Source organism: Eleutherodactylus coqui, chromosome 10 (genome assembly GCF_035609145.1).
Source record: "Eleutherodactylus coqui strain aEleCoq1 chromosome 10, aEleCoq1.hap1, whole genome shotgun sequence".
Lineage (NCBI taxonomy): Eukaryota > Metazoa > Chordata > Amphibia > Anura > Eleutherodactylidae > Eleutherodactylus > Eleutherodactylus coqui.
Genome location: NC_089846.1, coordinates 32762842 through 32778519, shown reverse-complemented (window position 1 = coordinate 32778519; position 15678 = coordinate 32762842). Strand labels below are relative to the sequence as shown.

Genomic DNA, 15678 nt, shown 5'->3' with positions numbered 1-15678 from the left:
CTCTTGGCAACTGATTTGTGATTGGTTATTCCGTTCTGTGAAGTGATCTCTTCTGCGCCTGCGCGAATCTGAACGCGTGATACCGAGACCTGCGCCATGAATATCCGGAACGCACGGGTAACCGGCGAGTATTATTCTACAGGGTGGGGTGCCCGTGCCGGGGGAGGCCCCGGTGGTGTGGGGGCCTTGGGAATAAATCGCTGTCATTCACCGGACGTGGAACTATGTGTTCTATAGGGTTAGAGGGGCGGTTAAAGGATTATGGCTGCATTTCCCATGATGCTCTAGGCGACCAGTCACGGCATGATGGGACTTGTAGTCTTCTAGAAGTGGTCTGATGGGACAAGGAAGGGCTGAATCAATGGACGGCAGTATGGCTGACTCTCCCATCATGCACTGCTGCGGTGCTAATTAAAGGGCAGCGACACCCTATCCAGGCGATGACGCAACTAGCTCCAGCAGCGTTTTACAGGCGTGCAGCCTCTGTACTGAAGCATATGGTGGCGAAATCCCATGCACATGACCGCGTCATCACTCACGCTGTTATGTGCAATACACCCGTTTTTTTAAAAATTTCGTTTATATTTCCGTTGCCAAGCAACGGTACGTATGTACGCAGCCCATAGAGAGCAATGGGCTCTCCGGCACAGACGTACGTGCGTTCTTTTTTGTCCTCGCGTAATACGCAATTCCGACACGCTAATGTGATCTGAACTGCGCAAGGCAATGTAATTGTGAGTTACCACGTATCCCACAGCCGTACAGCGCCGGCGTAATACGTAAGAAATATACGGTTGTGTGAATTATCCCCAAGAGCATATATATATGTGTGTGTGAATACGCATGAAGCCAGGAAATATCACGTGGCTCTGCTTGCGGTTTTATTGCGTGCGCGAAAAACTTGGTAGATGTGCAAAACTAAATACAAGCACGGCCACGTGGGCGCTAAATACCCACAAATACACAGTAGAAATGGGGAATGAGCCCTAAATAAGGACCCTTTTAATATGCCTGTAAAGGGTTAAAGGCGTGCGCCGCTGCGGTGCGCGGTCACGGGGATCATTCTTGCGCTTAGGCTGTTTTGCTCCATGTAAAGCAGACTGTTATTACTGTGTATTGCATGTGCTTCTGCGTCCGTACGCGCGGTATTTAAATCCGTATTGCAGCCTCATTCACTTTATCTTTTACTCTCGGGGGGGGATTCACAAAAAGGACAAGTTTTCACTTTTAAAAAAAAAAACATTTTCACTGTCAATTTGTATGAAAAAAAGCGCAGCGTATACGCGCGTCACTGCGCCGTTGCTGCGCTTTTACACGAACCAATAGACTTTAATGGCTGATTTAGATCCGTAAATATGGATGAAAATATGATATATAGTTTTCTTCTTTTGCTTCACGCGATCGGTGCTTGAAGAAAGAACCGTGCGTCTGAATGCACCAGTGCGAATCGGTGATGGATGCTGTCCGTTAAAAGTATATGGACCTAATCTAGACAGAAGCTACGGCCGTGTGAGCATATTAGATGTCCTTATGTAAAGGGAGCCCGCCACCCTGCTGCCTGGCAAGAAGACCCCCAGACAGGGACGCACATTGCGCCATTGTAGGTCTTATTCTGCGACCTTTCAGAATTAACATACTTTGAAGATTCCTTCTAAGCAAAGCTCCGAGCCGCGAAGGGGGGCAGTTGCGCTGGTCCCTCCCAGATCATGTAGGGTGTGGGCCCTCTAGGAGCTCCGAGCCTCGAAGGGGGGCCGTCGCGCTGGTCTCTCCCAGATCATGTAGGGTGTGGGCCCTCTAGGAGCGCCAAGCCACAAAGGGGGGCTGTCGTACCGGCCTCTCCCAGATCTAGTAGAGTGCGGCCCCTTTAGGAGCTCCGAGCCATGAAGGGGGGCCGTCGTGCTGGTCTCTCCCAGATCATGTAGAGTGTGGGCCCTCTAGGAGCTCCGAGCCATGAAGCGGGGGCTGCGCCGGCCTCTTCCAGATCATGTAGAGTGCGGCCCCTCTAGGTGATCAAGGCGGCCCCCCCTGGCTTGGATCCCCATTTGGAATTGTGTTTGTTCTGAAACCCCGCAGTGTTTTAGAATAAGACCTACAATGGTGCAATGTCCGTATGACTGCTGGGGAGGAACAAGCTGGTTAGTGGGGTCCACATGGGGAGCGCCCCTTAAGTCTAGCATTGATCCTGTGGATAAGGGTTGATGTTTAGAAGGCTGTCGTATGAAAAGAAGCTTCTGACAGGGCAGAAGTTTTCGTCGGTGGGGAGCCGGGTGCTCCTCCATAGAGGTCTACGAGGCTGCCGTTACCCAACGAGGGGAGATGGTCGCACCCAAAGGGGCACGGCTCTTCTGCTCCTCTTATTTTATCAACCAGCGGTTTTTAAAACGACAGCTACTTTATAGGGTGCGTTCACACGTGGCGGGTCTGCGGCAGATGTTCCGCTTCTGAAAAAATCTGCACAATTTCGGGAGAAAACCGATTTCTCCCTGTTTACTTGAAGGAGTGAAATCCGTTGCGAATTCACACTAAATATTCTGGATTTATTGCAGTTTTTTTTTTTTTTTGTCAGCTGCAGAAAACTGGAAGCAAATCCGCCCTGTGTGAGCGCACCTTAAAGCAGTTTTCCAAGACTTAAGATTGACTTTCTCGTTTCGGGGGAAAAATATAGCCATGGGCGGGAGAAGGGAAGTTGTATTGCCCAGTGCCATCCTCTATGGCCCTGGATTTGGGACCCTTCTGCCACATCTTAGACTACCCAATGCATATTAGGTTATTACATGCTGCTCTGAAAGCATTCACTGAGTGGCTACCACCAAAGCATTGAGTAGTCGTAGGAGTGACGTGGCCATGTTGGAAGACTGTAGAAGGCCTCAAAGAACTGGTAGGTCCGCAGCAGGATGACCATAGTGGAGAACACCCGGTAATGTAACACCCTTCCTCCGGTCTCTGGACACTTTAAATACTGATGGCCTATCTTAGGATAGATCATCAATAACAGATTGGTGAGGGACGAACGCCAAGCACCTCCACCGATCAGTTGGTTGAAGAGACTGCCATGTTTCAGTAAACTCTTTGGCGTCTTTTTCACCCTCTGGTGTCAAATTCGTGAGTCTTGTTGCCTTTCTGCAGCTCTGTGCCCACCCACGTGAATAGGATAAGCTGCAATACCAGTCATGGCCACTATGCAATATGCAGCACTGCGCCTGGTGTACAATAAAGAGGCAAACAGCGGATCAGTGGGGGTATTGGAAGTCAGAAAAACTAAACCCTCAAACTAATTAAAACAACCCCAGCAGATTATTTGTGTTGGGTAAAGCGCCCCTCCAGTCATAAGCAAACAAAGATGGCCGCACCGCTTCTTTGACTACCTGATGCACATACTATAAGACACTACATCAGAGCAGCATGTAGGGTCGTAGACTACCATTGTATACTAATGCACAGTGTGAATGAGGTGGTCAGAGAAGCGTTGCGGCCATCTTTGTCCAGCCCTAGAGGGTCGCTTTAATGGCTGTATTGTGTTTGATTTGCAGTGAACATAATTATGTAGATTTGATGAATGTCCGTTTTGATGGCTGATGTTACCGTCTGGGATGTTCCCTGCAGTACGGCGTCCATTATAGTCTACTTCTGTATCCCTTATTCTTTGGTCTTGTCCTTCCGCAGCCCGAGGACCTGATGAACATGCAGCACTGCAACCTGCTGTGCTTGCCAGAGAACTACCAGATGAAGTACTACTTCTACCACGGACTGTCCTGGCCGCAGGTAAGTGCGCTTGCTGAGCATTGCTGTGCCAGGTTCATGCTGCACATGGTTCTGGTAGCATGAACCTGGAGATAAAATCCCTTTAATGTTGTTAAGGTGGCGCGGGGGGCGGTGTTCAGACAGTAAAAAAAATATTGCACTAGGCTGGAGTGGTTCAAAAGGCAAATGGGGGGGGGAAGCCAAACTTTCTGCTCAGAAGCTTCGCCCCTAGCCCAGCACATGAACTCCGATCCCAGAAGATGCTGCAGCAGTCATATGCTGATAATTGCATGACTGCTCAGTAAACTGCTGGCTTCAGGCATCATACATACAATGAAGGGCACGTGACCGCTGGGCATATGAGCGGTGAGCATAGCTTATCTCTCGGCCATGTCATTGGCGAACACAACAAGACCTTGCGTATAGCTCTTACCACACATCTTCCAGGATGACTGGTCAATGAGGGGGCAGGATGCCCCCTATACCTGCATAGTCATGATTGAAGCAGAGGGTTACCACCCGCTATCACTCCCTTATGGACCGGAATAAAAAGGAGAAAGCAGCTTAACGGAATTGCGTAGTCAAGAGGGATACAGCCGGTGCAGGCCCAAGAAACCGGGGCCTGCGTTTAAGGCCTGACCAGGAAAAAGGCAGAGGCATTGGCCAAAAAGCAGAAGGCCACAGAGTTGGGATGGGTGGGGAATGCCTTCCCCTGCTGCACAAAGCCGTAGCCCAAACTAGCGACCCGGTCAAACATGCAGCCACAGTACGGAAGTCCCACCATAGCCGAAGAGGAATAACCGGCTAAGAATACACGGGGGTGCCAGGAAGCCCTTGAGACAAGGTAAGCGGTAGTCAGAAAGGCCACAAGTTCTGGAGGAGGGGAACTGCAGGTCGACCTGGGGCACCTAGAAAGAACAGGAGGCTCAGCCTACCTTACCTAAATTAAGGACTGGGAAGATGCCGGAGGGGGATCTGGAGAGAGGAGACCCCAGGGAAGGGATAGAGATCTGGGGAAAGGGTACCATGCTAGCCTCGCCTTCATCCTCTTTGCTTCCGCTCCCCTGGGGCACCAGCAGGGTTACCTCCTCAGCAACTGTCATGTAGTGGGGAGAGATCGCTGAATATGGGGGCGCAGGCAGGTAACCTTCATGGTTAGCGGTATACAGTACAGTTAGTGCTGTTCCACTTTGTCTTCTTGGAGGAGGGAGTAACAGTATGTTTCATGCAACGCTGTTTGCCCTTCCCACTTGGGGACAATCAGGGCATTGGGCTCATCCGTGATGCTCAGCTAGAGGGAAAAAGGCGGAAAAATAATACCCAAGGTCTTGCTGTGTCTCCCAATGAACGTGAAGGGAAATGGATTTTATGGTAAGCAACAAAAATCCTATTATTATTTTTTTTAAGTTTAACCTGGTGAGCGTGGATATATATATATTATAGAGCGTAATCCTTTAATATTAACAGATTGTTTCCTCCTCCTTGTTCTCTCACAGTTGTCGTACATTGCAGAAGATGAAAATGGAAAAATTGTCGGCTATGTCTTGGCAAAAATGTGAGTTTTCAGTAGCAATAATACTTTTTTTTTTGCTTTCATCACTTGATGGGGCTGGCTTGTGAAGGCACTGTGTGGGACTCCCTTTCTATTAGTTGTAGCTAACAGAGGGGCTGAGATTCACCCACGCATATGATGCTAGCTTTCCCTTACAGTAACCTCCCTAGCTGGTTCTGCTCCAGAAACCTGCAGTGTAGTAAGAGGTTGCCTTGTTGAAAGAATTCCGTTAAAGAGAACCTGTCGCCACTTATAAGCACCATAAACTAAAGGTGCAATTATACACACACAAATGATCGCTCAAAATTTGTCAGAAACTATGAGTTTTGAGCGATCATTTTGCATAGGTACTAATGGGTTAATCAGGCCTTTAGTACTTCATTTGCATGTATTTAGAGAAGAGCAGGTGATCTGTTCTCTAAATACATCGCTATTGTTCTCCAGTGGGACAGCAGCTGTTGAAGAATGTTATTAGCGCTGCCCGCGGAGAACTCAGCATGCAGTCCCTCTTATCACGGACGAGGATTTCATGCTGACCTGAAGTCAGCGATGGACAAAAAGTGCACGATGGGCGCACATTGCACACAATGATTGTCGCTCAAATTTTGAGCGATGATCGTGGTGTGTAAAAGGGCCTTAAGTCATAATGCTCATAGGGCAGATTCCAAGGAGGGCGGGATGTACTTTTTATACTTGCCCATGGATGCTGACCCTGGACAGTGCAGCAGACTCCTCTCTGCAGGCTGTGTCTGCACACACACTGTTCTCTATGAGCTGCAGAGATGGGTTCACTGGCGCCGACTTTTATGGGTGGGAATGTGAAACCAGATATGTATTAAAAGTACATCCCTGAACTTCTCAAGGCGTACACTATGAGCATCGTAACTTAATTTATGGTGCTTGTAGCTAGTGACAGGTTCCTTTTAATTACTACTTAGTACAGCGGTGGACATGCTAGACCTGCATCTAACAGATTCCTCCTTAATGTCTTGCCTCTTTTCTTGTGCAGGGAGGAAGATCCAGATGACGTTCCTCATGGCCACATCACCTCATTAGTAAGTTGTTATTGGGATCGGTGGAGGTCCCAGGGGTTGGCACTCCGCTGATTATAAAGTTATTTCCTATTCCGTGGATAGGGGATAGCTTAATATCTTCGCACAGCCCCTTTAAGTGGTTTTGTGGGATTTTAATATTGATGGCTTATCCTTTATCAATATCGCATCAGTTGGGGTCCGGTACATTCACTGATCAGCTGAACGGAGGGAGGATGGTGCTTGGTGGAGTGCTAGAACGTCTTTATTGTATATCAGTCACACTCTTCTGTAGCTGCTGTTCCTGGAACTGCAGCTCAGTCTGATTTACTTGATTTGGGTCAAAGCTGCAGTACCAGAAGCAGCCATTATGCAATGTATGGAGTTGTCCTTGGTAAACAATGAAGAGACTACAGCATTCCCTGAACCCTTCAATCAGCTGATCAGTGGGGGTGCTGGGAGAGAGACCACTACTGATCTGATGATAATTACCTATGCGAAGTATAAGCCATCATTATTAAAGCGTATGGAAACCCCTTTTAAAGGGATTGTCCACCACTAAACTATTGATGACCCATCCTCAAGATAGGTTCTCAATAGATGACCGTTGGGGCTGCTGCTTTGGACCCCCTCCAATCAGCTAATTCTCCCAGCGTCTGTTAGTGTGTATGGAGCAGGAAGAGGCCGTTCCGTATACCTTGCATTGGTCTGGGTTGGCATTCAGGCCCCATTCCCAGTAACCTGGGCTGCTGCAGCGTGTACAGAGCTATATGCTTCCTGCTCCATACATCCAAGAGAACAGTTAATTGATTGGTGGGCTCCTGCCGATCCACTATTGGTGACCTATGTTGTGGGTAGTCATCAGTGTTGTAGAGGTGGACAACCCCTTTAAGAAATATGTGCAATGTAAAAATGTTGATTTGCTGAGATAACTTACATTGGTGTTAGTCGTAGCGCTCGCTAGGTATTCGAACGCGTCCCAAATCCTGCAACCGCCTTCACTTACAGGTAGAGAAGGACACGCATACACCTGTACATCACAGCACCTCCTTGTGATGTGGCCACTTGAAGAAAAGCAACAGCTTCTTTACTTACTCCCATTGCACGGAGGTAGTTGGGATTTTAGCAAAACTAGGGGGCGCTATAACTCGCACCCAAGTAAGTTAGCTCGGCATTTAAACATGGTTTTTAATGCATTTATAGTGCAGAGTTACTTAATTTCTTTTACTTTAAGTATATTATTTACTTTCGATAAAAGCCTCTGATTATACAGCACAGTCCCAGTATGAATAGAACCTTTCTTTACGTTTGCCAGGCTGTAAAGCGCTCGCACAGAAGATTGGGCCTGGCTCAGAAGTTGATGGACCAGGCTTCCAGAGCCATGATTGAGAACTTCAATGCCAAATATGTGTCTCTACATGTGCGGAAAAGGTATAAGACCAGTAATCTACGGGGGCACTGTATTGTTATGTATGCGTCAAAAAAAAACCCCTCAATGAGCTCTCGTTCACACCCGCATCAGTGATTCCATTTGGAACGTTGAGTTCTGTTACAATACTGGCCCAATAGCATTGTATGCAGTTCTAGTTCATCCGTCGACTGAATGGAAACCAAACGAACCCTAGTATAGTCATTGGGGTCTATTCAGTGCTGTTCGGTTCGGTCATATTACAGGTGGCTAGTGTCTTCCATTTTTCCTGCTCCCACAGCGAATCAGGAAAACGCCAACGTGAACGACGACTACACAAGTTTTATGCAGTCTCGTTATTTCCATGCAGTTCTAGAAATGTCTGTATGTCTAGTTCATTCTAGTACGTGTATTGATACATCCTTCGCATGACGTCTTCACTCTTTAAGCCTGTATGATATAAGGGCGGGGGTGGGTATGGAGTGCACTCAACGTCCATGGTTGGAGACAACTACAATTAGCCACCAACTCAGTCACAGTCATTTAACCACTGTGATGCTGTGCTTAATAACTGGTATCTAAACCTTTATACCGGGACAGGGGTCCTTCATTACCCCATTAGCATCCCTCTGCAATGCAATCGTTGGTGCCGATGGGTTTTCATGGCAGTCTGGGGTCTACTGAAGGCCCCTGGGCTGCTATGTATTGACGCCTGTTGGCTTAAAGGGGGACCTGTCGCCTTCAAACAGCACCATAAACTTAAAGGGGTTGTCCCGCGAAAGCAAGTGGGGTTATACACTTCTGTATGGCCATATTAATGCACTTTGTAATATACATTGTGCATTAATTATGAGCCATACAGAAGTTATTCACTTACCTGTTCCGTTGCTAGCGTCCTCGTCTCCATGCTGCCGTCTAATTTTCAGCATCTAATCGCCCTATTAGACGCGCTTGCGCAGTCCGGTCTTCTTCTTTTCTGAATGGGGCCGCTCGTGCCAGAGAGCGGCTCCTTGTGGCTCCGCCCCGTCACGTGCCGATTCCAGCCAATCAGGAGGCTGGAATCGGCAATGGACCGCACAGAAGCCCTGCGGTCCACCGAGGGAGAAGATCCCGGTGGCCATCTTCAGCAGGTAAGTAAGAAGTCACCGGAGCGCGGGGATTCAGGTAAGCACTGTGCGGTTTTCTTCTTTAACCCCTGCATTGGGTTTGTCTCGCGCCGAACGGGGGGGCTATTGAAAAAAAAAAAAACCCGTTTCGGCGCGGGACAACCCCTTTAAGTTAGGCCCCTTGTCCATGGGCGTGATTTCGCCGGCGGTAAATCGCTGGCGAATAGCTGTCTGAAGCTTTCCATAGCATTGCTATAGAAAGCGCAGCCCCCCTGTCCATGAGTGGAGAATCATTGCGATTCTCCGCTCGCGGCCGTCAACTAACAGCATGCTGTGAATTGCCGCGATTCTCCGTGGTCAGCCTATCTGTCAGATTAGGCTGACAGCGGACAGGGAGCCTTATAGTGGTGTTCAGGGAGCCATATTTTTTTTTGTTTTTTTTGTTCGTTCTGTATTTGCCCACTGCCTGTTCTCTTGCTGTCCGCCGCTAACGTTTGTGCGCGGTCTGAAAATCCCATCTATGGGAGATCAGCTCTGCCAGTGACTATTGTCACTGCAGGGGGCATGTTTTCCTTCTATGGCTGTCACAGCTACAGTGGAAAAGTGTGAAATACAAAAAAATATATAATATGGATGACCCGCAGAAGTCTTATATGATGTAGATGGTGGGGGAAAAAAGTGGTTACAAAAATAAGTTAATAAAATAAATTTTATATATTGAAAATGACCCAGCGACAACCCAAATCGTTGCCATATGCGCCCTGTAATCCCAAACTATACAAATTGTATATCAACACGTCCGAAACAAAATGAACCCATCCCTGTACTTTATTTTAGCATAAACATAATAATTTTTAAAATAAACAACTATAAATTAAAAAAACCTTTTTATTTATTTTTCGCTTTTTTACCTTCAATAAAAGTAAAAAAAAACGGAATAAAGAGTCTGTGGAAAGGAAAAGTCACAGAAAAAAAACACGCAACACAATTAGTTTTGGCAGCTGAAGAAAAAAAATAGGGTGGTAAAACCACCACATGGGTAAAATCCCTAAAAAAGTGTCTGGTCCTTTTTAGAATCAAAACCCCCTGGTCCTTAAAGGGGTTGTCTCGCGAAATCAAGTGGGGGTATACACTTCTGTATGGCCATATTAATGCACTTTGTAATATACATCGTGCATTAAATATGAGCCATACAGAAGTTATTCACTTACCTGCTCCGTTGCTAGCGTCCTCGTCTCCATGGTGCCGTCTAAATTCGCTGGCGGCTTGCTTTTTTAGACGCGCTTGCGCAGTCCGGTCTTCTCCTTTCAGCACGAGCCGCTTCAGTGTGCTCCCCGCTACAGCTCTTCTGCGCATGCGCAGACGAGCTGTCACTGCTCGGGAGCGCACTGGAGCGGCCATTCTGTACCATCCTCTGTTAGAGGAAGGTGCAGAGCTGCCGAGCTGTCCGGAGAAGCCGCCCAGCTGTCCCGCCGTCCTGGTAAGTGATGGTCCGGGGGGGGCTGTCGCTGCGATGGGGGGGGGCTGCCGCTGTGCCGGGGGGGGGGGGGGCTGCGCCAGTTACCTGCTGCCTGGCGGTGGGTGACTGGTCGGCCGTGTTCACTCCAGGGGTCCGGTCGGCAGCTGCGGGGCGTCCTGGTTGTCAGGGAGACACAGCTGGTAGCGTCTCGGGAGCGCGCACGTCGGGCTACAGCAAGCGAAGGGAAAAGAGCCGGCGGCCATCTTGGGAAAATTTTTATAAGTTGCTGAAACGCTTGAACGGTAAGTAGAAACCAGCTAGAAAAGTCATTTACAGGGGGGCTTAGTAATGTTTGCTTAATTAGGGGGACTGGGCAAAAAAAAAAAATTCACTGCTTCCTCGAGACATCTCCTTTAAGGCGTTAAAGAATCCATAGTCGGCACTGAGCAGCTCCTCTGTATTTGGGCAGTGTTCCCGAACTCTATAAGTGTGGGGCTGCCGGACTGTTGTGCACTGATGATGTTTTTCTCCATTGATGCTACAATAATTCATCTCTTTTCAGCAATCGAGCGGCGCTGCACTTATATTCCAACACGCTGAATTTCCAGTAAGTGGGTTTCTGTTCCTAATTGGATGAAATATCTATATAAATAATGTCACCGACCCGAGCGTCATGAGGTGCAGGGGCAGCAATGTTTAGAATCCAGCAATTCCTTGTGTGTCTATAGCCGATCTAGAGCAGCGGTGCTGTGGGGGAAGTCAGTAGTTGGCACTCTATAGACATCTGTACATGGCGGCTCATCGGTGACAACGTCTCAGAAGTAAATAGCAGCTCAGTTTTGGTTGTCACCGTGATGCAAAGCCGTTCCCAACCCAAATGCAGCTATTTTGAAACTCCGCTGGCCATCTTCACACATTCGAATGGGGTTCTTGGAAATGGTTGAATCTGCTCTTTTGGCCACTTCCAAAGCCCCATGCAACTGTGCGGAGATGGACATGCATGCTTGTCCTCCCGGTAAGGGGACTAAGGGCCCCCTGTTTTCAGCAGTGGGGGAGTGCAACAATTGACGGGTTTTAAAAGTGGGGGAAAAAAATTAGTTACAGGACAAGTCCTTTCCAACACTGCTAGCATGTTCCTGGGGTATGCCAACAGCGTGAGATCAGCTTTGGTTTGACCATGGGACATAGAATAAATGGCATCTATTCTACTAGTATCAATGAGCAGTAGGGATGTTTTCTTGAAAACATCACTTTTCTAAAGGTTTCTTAATTCATTTACAGAATCAGTGAAGTGGAGCCCAAGTACTATGCTGATGGTGAAGATGCATACGCTATGAAGCGGGACCTCACTCAGATGGCGGAGGAGGTGAGCCAGTGTTGTCGGAGTATGGCTTGCAGTCCTATATGTGACTCTCCTCACCCATTTCATTGAATTTAATAAATGTTATCCCTTCAAAAATGATTCCGAGTTATAGCCTGTATCGTACTCCGGAGCTGTACTCATAGTTCTGTTCATTTTCATCGTCATCAGACACTTTAACAACCTTGGCTCTTATAATGCAGATCTGCGGTTCATTTTTCGTTCAGTGTGCAATGCCTGGTGAAAAGGCTTCTTAAAATAAACGTGAACTGAACAAACTATCAATAGTAAGGGGTTAAAAAGGCAAATACTATTGATGATTTTGAGATAGGTTATCAATAATTGGTTGGGGTCTGCAGCTTTGGACTCGGACCCATCAACTCATTGGGCGCTCGCTGTCAGCGTCACAACAGCTATGCAGTGGAAGCCATTGGCTCTGACCCCTGTGTAGTTGTCAGTGCTCATAATTGGTTATGACTCTCGTTGATTTTAATGAGACCCCAGTCTGCAATTGCCATCTGCAGCCACTAAACAGTAGTTGGAGCTACCTGCTTCTGCTCTATACCCCTGTGTGTTGTGGTGCTGACAGTGAGCGCCTGATCAGTTTCATCAGCCAGGGTCCCAAGTGTCTTGAGGACAGGTTCATTTGATAGCATTTGCTGGGAAAATTCATTAACCACCACCCCCTCTCTTCAAAAATAAAGTTCCACAGTACATATTGTTGTGGTAACTGCAACAGGTTTTATGTCAAATCTATCAAAATTTACCAGAGAGACAAACATTCCCATTTTGCCCCTATCCTCTCGATTTCGTCCTAAAGAAAGAGAGGGAATTTGACGGTTTCTCATTGGTCTGTTGACATGACCTATTGCAGTTGGTGTAGTTCACTAGATTGGCCACCAGAGTGCAATATGGTACATGTGTGCCCAAGTTGATGACATTAAAAAAACACACCGCTCATCACTGAAAAAACAAATCCTCATATTGCTACATCAACACAACAAAAAGTTATGGTTTTTGAAACCCACAGATAAGAGGAAAATGCCCCAAAAATCCATCCTGCAGGCCAAATCCGTCCGCGTCCTTGGCAGGATAAGGGAGCGATCACCTGTCGTGCATAGAAGTTGGGTGAAGGCTTATGTTAAAGGGGTTGTCCCCCATTGGGATAAAGGTGTCTGCTTACCTCCCATGTAAACGGCTCCTCTGCCATAAGTGACTTGCAGTAACGAGGGCCGGTGGACTTATCCCTTGTGTTGATCGGTACTTGGATAAGGACCCCCAGCCGTTGCCCCTCCTACATTATCTCCTCTTTGTCTTTATCTCTTACAGCAGCTGCGGAAACAGATGGAACTGAAGGATAAAAGTCGGCCGCAGCCCCTGAGTTCTATAGAGAATAAATCCGACAACCGATCCGGCCACGTGGGCGACTGCTGCCGCGATGAGAAGTGTATAAGCAACGCGGGCAAGCGGGATTGCACCGAGGACAGCGGCGACAGCAAGGATGTTAGCGAAGTCAGCGAGGCCACAGAGAGTACCGACGTCAAAGACAGCTCCGAGGCGTCAGACTCCGCCTCCTAAACCAAACCGTGTCTGTACATACAATCTACATCAGCGAATAAGAAACCTTCCTGCGACCGCTCTGCTTCTTCTGTGTTGTCTTATCCCTCCTGCCGCCACGCAACGCAAAGCTAAATACCGTAAACCCCCCCCCCGTGTCCCAACAAAGCTGAGCTGGCGAATATTCTAGGATGTGAGAATCCGAGTCGACGACTTCGTAGTTATCAACTATTTAACAAAACGCCATTTTTTTAGATTGTTGAGACATTGCACTGCGCAACTCTTTGTACAGAGTATTTAAGCAAGGTCAGTCCGTTCCTCTATCTAGCAGGATCAGCCGCATCACTTTACAGCCACTGTCCTGCCGTCTCCGTTGGCAGTTTCTGTTCTATATCCCGTTCACCTTCTATACCTTTTGTGACATACGGAACCCAACAGGAGGGGTGGGGATACAAGAAAAACTACATCGGCGATGGAGACTGCGACTGTAAAGTTATGCAGCCTGTCCCACATGTCAGAGGAGGAGGCAAGTGCTACTTAAAGAAGAGTCCGAGACCCGAAACCAGTCTTTACCCCTTTAATTATGGTATATTGAGTTCCTGCTGCGTTTCCCCTATCCAGACCGGGGGTACGTGTCCCCACTGACAAATCCACTGTACTTCCTTACATATGTAAGCCCATAAGCCTTTGCATGTGCCAATCTTCTTCAGTGTGATTTGCTCGGCTTATCCAAATGCAAGGACGTTCCACTGCTCGTGCCATAGCTGCTGGCGATGTACCCATACACCGAACCACAGAGGATTATGGGATTATGAGTTTCTTGCTGTCAATGGAAGTGCAATGTAGTTAACATATGCGCCGCTTTGCCGATCCAGACGATGGTCACACGTCCAGATGTTAAGTCATTTACAAAACTGCTCAATGTAACATAATACGGCTCTATTTACACAAGAGGGTGCGATATTGGGCCGAGAAAATCAGACTGATTCTGTAAACCTGCAACTTTTTTTTATTTCTGGGATGGAATGCTGTTTGCAAGAAAAACGCATTGCATCGCTGTACGTGTGGTTATATTATTTATTTATATATATATATATATATATATATTACAACACAATACAACACACAGAGGAGGGGGAAAGATGCATGTTTCAGTACTTTGAGGCACTTTTTTCCCCATCATAACGCTCTACCTGCTAAAAGCGGCTGCACATACGCAGCTGATTCGTGGTCAAACTTGGCCTTATCTGCGGCCATTCTGCAGCATTTCCGCTACATGTGAACATACCCTTAAAGGGCTAAAGTCTGACTGGGTCTCAGACAACCCCTTTAAGCGTTACACTACTTTTCTCTTTGCGTAGCTTGGCTAGTTTCAAGTTGCTTCTGAGCTTTCCCGTCTGTTCCAGTAGAGACTTGTGTCTACCCTTCCCTTTTCATGGATGTGTTCAACTTCTCAGACGTACCATAAAAAGCGCCCTGTGGAGTAACACACTGTTTTCCCGCTCGTCTTGGGATCTCTCAACCAGAGAGAAGTTTTAGGAAGGACATATCTGTACACGGCGACTTGCAGACCTCAGCCCGCAGTCAGGCGGGTGTCCCAACAGCTTTTATGTATCTATCGCCCCACCGCTTGCTGAAAACAGGAAAGCAGCAGAATTCTGAATATAGCTTTGTGTGTGGCTGGGGCAGAAGGCATTGTGCAAATGAGCGATACAGAATAAAATGGGCTTTTTAAAATGCTCTTTTAAAAAAAAAAAAAGGAAGGGGGTGTTATTTAATTTTTTACATTTTTATGTCCCTGCAGGGGACTTGAACCATAGAAGCTCTGATTGCTATAATAATGCACTGCAGTACAGAAGTACTGATATGCATTATTGCTCACACTAGCATTCACAGGCCATTGTAGGCCTGACAGCGCGGAGCGCTGATGACAACAGCGAGAACATGCTCCCTCTGTGAACCCTTCACATGACGCAATGTGCATTGATCACGGCATGTAAGGGGTTAAGAGAGAATCAGTGCTCTCATCGATCCAAGTAAGCATGTTCACTAAACCAATACTTCGGTTTGAAGAAGGCATTGAAAGGGTCTTTTTACTTCTATAGCAACCCTGTTTTGGCAGGCTGTCCTTTTTAAAGGGAAATTCCACTTTTTGTGCACTTTCCCCGTTTTGTATTTAAAAAATAAAAATTAAAAAATTCCACATATTTGGTACCATAACGACTTCTACAGTAAATGGAACACAATATTTATCATGCATGACAAAAACTGTTAAATAAAAGAAACCTAAAAAATGGAGGCAAATGCTCATTTTGCCTCCCAAAAAAATGCAATAAAAGTCCTCAAAAAAAGCCATCTGTACCCCAAAATGGTACCAATAAAAACTACTGCTTACCCTGCAAGAAACAAGTCCTCACAGAGCTCCCTCAATGGAAAAATTAAAAAGGTGCTTGTAACTGCAAGC

The 15678-nt window shown here is 47.2% G+C and overlaps 1 protein-coding gene across 2 annotated transcripts; it reads left to right on the top strand.

Moving 5' to 3' along the window:
* Positions 1-13292, top strand: NAA10 (N-alpha-acetyltransferase 10, NatA catalytic subunit). 2 transcript variants are annotated; one of them, XM_066580788.1, is made up of 8 exons: positions 1-117; positions 3664-3762; positions 5238-5296; positions 6303-6348; positions 7640-7755; positions 10860-10904; positions 11579-11663; positions 12990-13292. In XM_066580788.1, exons 1-8 carry the CDS (start codon positions 97-99, stop codon positions 13233-13235), a joined length of 717 nt encoding a protein of 238 aa, XP_066436885.1. In that variant the 5' UTR covers positions 1-96; the 3' UTR covers positions 13236-13292. The 2 variants fall into 2 exon arrangements, with proteins under 2 accessions (XP_066436885.1, XP_066436884.1); XM_066580787.1 differs by having other exon boundaries at positions 2-117; positions 12987-13292.
* Positions 13293-15678: the final 2386 nt, after the last annotated feature.

Coding starts and splice junctions, on each gene's coding strand:
- NAA10 (XM_066580787.1), top strand. CDS start 97: ATGAATATCCGGAACGCACGG. Junction 3,763..5,237: donor ACGGACTGTCCTGGCCGCAG/GTAAGTGCGCTT, acceptor GTTCTCTCACAG/TTGTCGTACATTGCAGAAGA. Junction 11,664..12,986: donor TCACTCAGATGGCGGAGGAG/GTGAGCCAGTGT, acceptor TATCTCTTACAG/CAGCTGCGGAAACAGATGGA.